The sequence below is a fragment of the Vigna unguiculata genome, chromosome 7, assembly GCF_004118075.2.
Source record: "Vigna unguiculata cultivar IT97K-499-35 chromosome 7, ASM411807v1, whole genome shotgun sequence".
Classification (NCBI taxonomy): domain Eukaryota; kingdom Viridiplantae; phylum Streptophyta; class Magnoliopsida; order Fabales; family Fabaceae; genus Vigna; species Vigna unguiculata.
This window is the reverse complement of record NC_040285.1, coordinates 13,033,866-13,038,677: the sequence shown is the minus strand read 5'-3', so window position 1 is coordinate 13,038,677 and position 4,812 is coordinate 13,033,866. Positions and strand designations below refer to the sequence as shown.

The 4,812-nt window shown below is 35.5% G+C and overlaps 1 protein-coding gene across 2 annotated transcripts; it reads left to right on the top strand.

Moving 5' to 3' along the window:
- Positions 1-1,764: 1,764 nt before the first annotated feature.
- Positions 1,765-4,107, top strand: LOC114191622. Of its 2 annotated transcripts, none has more exons than XM_028080919.1 (2): positions 1,765-2,035; positions 2,412-4,107. In XM_028080919.1, exon 2 carries the CDS (start codon positions 2,450-2,452, stop codon positions 3,974-3,976), a length of 1,527 nt encoding a protein of 508 aa, XP_027936720.1. In that variant the 5' UTR covers positions 1,765-2,035; positions 2,412-2,449; the 3' UTR covers positions 3,977-4,107. The 2 variants fall into 2 exon arrangements, with proteins under 2 accessions (XP_027936720.1, XP_027936719.1); XM_028080918.1 differs by having other exon boundaries at positions 2,365-4,107.
- Positions 4,108-4,812: the final 705 nt, after the last annotated feature.

The window sequence follows — 4,812 nt, the reverse complement described above, 5'->3', positions numbered from 1 at the left end:
GCCAAAATGGGACAAACTGGCATTACCATCCTAGGTTATTTATGACATGTCAAAATGAGTTAAAACTTGTGCGCCAACCCAGCTCACCATGGGTTTGAACCGTGTCGAGTTGAAAATTTTAACTTTTATCCAATTATGAGTCAAAATGGGTTTAAAACACTTAATCCACTGGTTATACAAGTTTGAGTTGGGTTATGGTAGGCAGACCCGCAACCCAGTTATGTTTTAAAATAACTATCTTTCAAAACTAAAAAAAACAACGTAATTTGTTTACCTCTTTCACACTGATTTCTCCATCACTCCCACACTCATTGCTATGCTACTTGCCTTTGAAGGATGGGAAGCAAGATTCAGTGTTTGAGTCCTAGCCATCAGTGCCTCTTCTCGGATTGGTGGTGTTCGATCTTCTATCCATTAGATATGGTCACCTATGATTTGGTCCTTCATTGCTACTTTGTGTTCCTTTGCATTCTTTTTGTGTTTTTGCACATTCCTTTAGTGCTCCTCGAGCGCTTATTTGCTACTCATCCACCACTCCTTTGCCTTCCTTTGTTGTTCCTACTCATTTCCCATCTACTTTTCTTTTCTAAGGTTTGTAAGTTAACAAAAAAAAATACAAATGTTTTTTATTTTTTTATATTTAGATGGGTTAGTGAGTTAATCCACTTAATACACCAACCTCTGGTTGGTTAAATCAAATTACAATATTTTTTACTTATTATAAAATAAGCCGGTTGAATTCACTAATTTTTAATCCAACCATGATTAACTATGTGAATCAGATTAGCTCACTTGACATCTATTTATAAAATAAAAAATTTATTAATAAATTTAAAAAAAAATATTCGATGTAATAGTAATTCTTATAATGTTACTTAGACAAAATTTTAAGAATAGTACTTGTTTTCAAATAAAAAAAATTATGAATAATGATAAAATAATGCAAGTACACCTCCTTTTATTAAATAAAAGAAAATTATTAAAAATCCACATTAAAAAAGATAAATAATTTACCATCTAACCAACACTTTCTAAATAAGAGTATAAAACAATTAATTATTTATTGATTGATCATCTACTTCATACACTTCATCCACTAAAAAATATACAAAATAAAATAAAGCAAATTCATTGATTTATTTTTTGGATGGTCAATTCATTATTTCTCAAAATTCAATGAATCATTCTCCCAATACTCGATGAAAAATAATCTAACTATTTATTCATAATCAAATATTTATTTTCACAAACATATTAGAAATTTGTTTACAGATTAAAAATTTAAATTATTTTCAAAAATATTTTTTTTAAAATTCATGTAAATATTACTTTTATGTGTGGATTCGACAACATTCACGCAAAACATATTAATGGATTAATTAGATTGATTTTGTATTATAGGATTATATTTTTAGTTTATAAATATAAATTAATAAGATGACCCTTTTTATGTCATCCATTATAATTTGATACAAAATTCATCTAACCTTAAGTCTAGTTTATTATAATAGAAGAAGAGAAAACTATTGACTGGTTTAAAAGACCGTTTGTATTAAAACTGACTGAAGGCACAGTATATATTTTCTATAAGAGAAGAAATTAAATATACTAAAAATATGCTTTGTTATTTATTTTTTATTTAAACTATTATTTTGTCCGTAAAAAAAAAGAAAAAAAGTCTTTTTCGCGTAGTAGTGATGGACAAACGAAGGCAGGCTGGTCCAACAGGCCCGGTTCACTGTCAATGCAGGCTTTAGTTTAACCTACGGAACCTGTTTCGTGGTTCTTGCTCCAGTGAGACGCTTCATCACGTTTCTGCTTCTTCCTTTCTCTCTGTTTCCTTTTCACACTCACCGCCTCACCAATACATAGTATTTTTTCTTTTCTTTTCCTTCTTAAAAGAAAAAAAAAAGGAAAAAAAATAAGAAAAGTCTAGGGTAGAATTCAATGGTATGGATGACACGATGGAGAAGACCACCATCTTAGCCATTGCTGCTTCCTCATCTTTTTCATTTTTCGATGCTTATTCCCAGAGGTACTCCTTGAAGATCTCCTTCAATTTTCTTTTCGGGTGTCTCTAATTTGAAATTAAATATATTTTGGAAAAGTATTAAGAATTGCAGTTGTGTAAAAAAGATGTATAGTTTCAATTTTGAAATTGAATCCATGGTAAAAGGTAGGATTTTTATGATTGATAGCGTTATTGGTATCCTGTATTGTATGGTTTAATTTATTTTTTTTCTTTGGTGGGTGTGTTAGGATTGTGTTATCTTATTCGTAAATTAGGTTTTTTAATAAAAGAATGGGAATGGAGTGTTTGATATTGGTTTGGGGATTGATATGAATGATGACGGTGTTTATAAGGTTGTTTTGTTCAATTGTTTTTGGAATGGCAACATTGAACCGACCAGAAGCAAAACTCATCAAACTGATGAGGTAGTTCAATCCAATGGGTGGTTCACTTCTCACATGTTGTCTTTCGATGGAATTGGAGAATCATCATCCCTCCACACTCTTGTCCATGGATTCAAGTGCACCTTCTTCTCATCAGGAACTGGATCTGGATATGAATGGCAAAATCACACTCTCATGTCCACCTGATATCAATTTGCCCCTCTCGGTCGAGCGCAGTCCCCCTCCACAGCCATGGAATCCTGACCCTTCTGATACAGTGCTGGATGTTGGTCTCGGTGGTGCTCAAGGATACGAGGCTGAGAGCTTTCTCCAACTCCCCAAAGTTGGAAGGAAATGCGCCAAGCGGCTTGATAGCATATGGGGTGCTTGGTTTTTCTTCAGATTTTACTTCAAGCCAGCATTGCTTGAGAAGTCCAAGGCCAAGGTTGTTAGGGATAGCAATGGTGTTTCAGGGTTCGATAAGTCCGACATTAAGCTTGATGTTTTCATGGTTCAACACGACATGGAGAACATGTACATGTGGGTTTTCAAGGAGAGGCCAGAGAATGCTTTGGGTAAAATGCAGTTGAGGAGTTACATGAATGGGCATTCCCGCCAAGGGGAGCGTCCATTTCCATTCAGCGCCGACCGGGGTTTTGTTCGATCCCACCGTATGCAACGAAAGCATTACAGAGGGCTTTCAAATCCTCAATGTTTGCATGGCATTGAGGTTGTTCCAGCACCCAATCTTATGAATCTTGATAAGGATGAGCAGAAGAAGTGGATTGAACTCACTGGCCGTGATTTGAACTTCACAATCCCACCAGAAGCTAGTGATTTCAGTTCATGGAGGAATCTTCCCAACACAGACTTTGAGCTTGAGAGACCCCTTCCTCTCATCAAGAGTGTTCCAAATCCCCATCCAAAGAAGCTGCTTAATGGACCTGTGCTCAATTTATCAACTCATCTATCTAACCTCAGTAATGGTGATGGGATAAACCTGTCTTCTTCTATTAGCAGCAAGAAAAGGAAGGACTTTTTCTTCTATGGGAATGATGAAGAATGTTGCTTGGCAGTTAATCCTCCATCTGATCGGATTCCAGATTTGGTAATGCACCCAAGCGAATCACTCTGGCTGAATGACTTCAGTGGGGTGATGAAGAATGTGAGTGGACCAGTTACAGCTTCAAAAACTATTTATGAGGATGAACAAGGTTACTTGATCATTATCAGTCTACCATTCGTTGATCTTCCCAGTGTGAAAGTTACTTGGAGGAATACTGTGACTCACGGCATCATAAAGGTTTCTTGTGTGAGCATATCTCGCAAGCCATTTATCACCAGAAACGATAGAACCTTCAAGCTTACAGAGCCATTGTCAGAGCACTGCCCTCCTGGAGAGTTTGTTCGTGAAATCCCACTTCCAACTCGGATTCCTGAAGATGCCAACATAGAAGCTTACTATGATGGGCCAGGTTCTGTGCTTGAGATAACGGTGCCTAAACTTCTTCCAGGATCTGAAGAACATGAAGTTCGTGTTTGCCTTCGCCCTAATGTGGGCAATGATCTCATGTTAACTTGAGTTAGGCACTTACTGAAAAAATGCATGGCTTTTTCCAGCATGGTCCGATATTCATTGTTCTACTAAACTTTGTACCATACTGTGCATTCTATAATACAAATGTATTGCTATATAATTTTTTCCTCCACTAATTGCTCTGCTTCTTCATTGTAAGCGGTCCTGTATATTCCACCATCCATTCTTCAATGATAACCATTATTCTGGTCTGCAACTGCAATTGCAGCAACATGAATATTTTTCTAATTACTGCAACTGCTGCTGCATCTTGCAATGCCAAGAATCATGGTGTAGCAGCAACTATAATTTAGAATCATAGCTCCTACCTCTTTCCTGTGTACTAGTATGCTTTGCATATGTGTGGTCCTATGCTTCTGATTGCTGTTTTCCTTTGCTATCGTGTCCTCTGGTATTGGTATCTTTGAAATGTTTTCACCCTCTGGATTTTTCTTATGAAGTTTTTAATGTGGTCAAACATTGGAAACCAAAATTTGTTTTATTTTCTACTTGAAAGTGATGAATTTCAATTTTTGTTTCTGAAGTTTGTGATGAATTTCAAGCTTTTAAGTCTGGTTGAACCCATTACTTTCAGCTGGGGTGAAAATTTGGTGTAGTCACACTCACACTGCAACAAAAGCCTAATCAGGCATTATTGAATTTGTAAATTTGATTGAGCACAGATAATCTCATCTTTATTTACTCCCGAGCAACACCTTGTTTGTTTCAACTTTATTGTGTCTAATCTTATCGTTATTAGATTTTCTTTAACTTAATGCCTTTCAGTTGTCATTTTTCATCTTTAGTTTTAAGATATATTCTAGTATTTTTTAAAACTATCA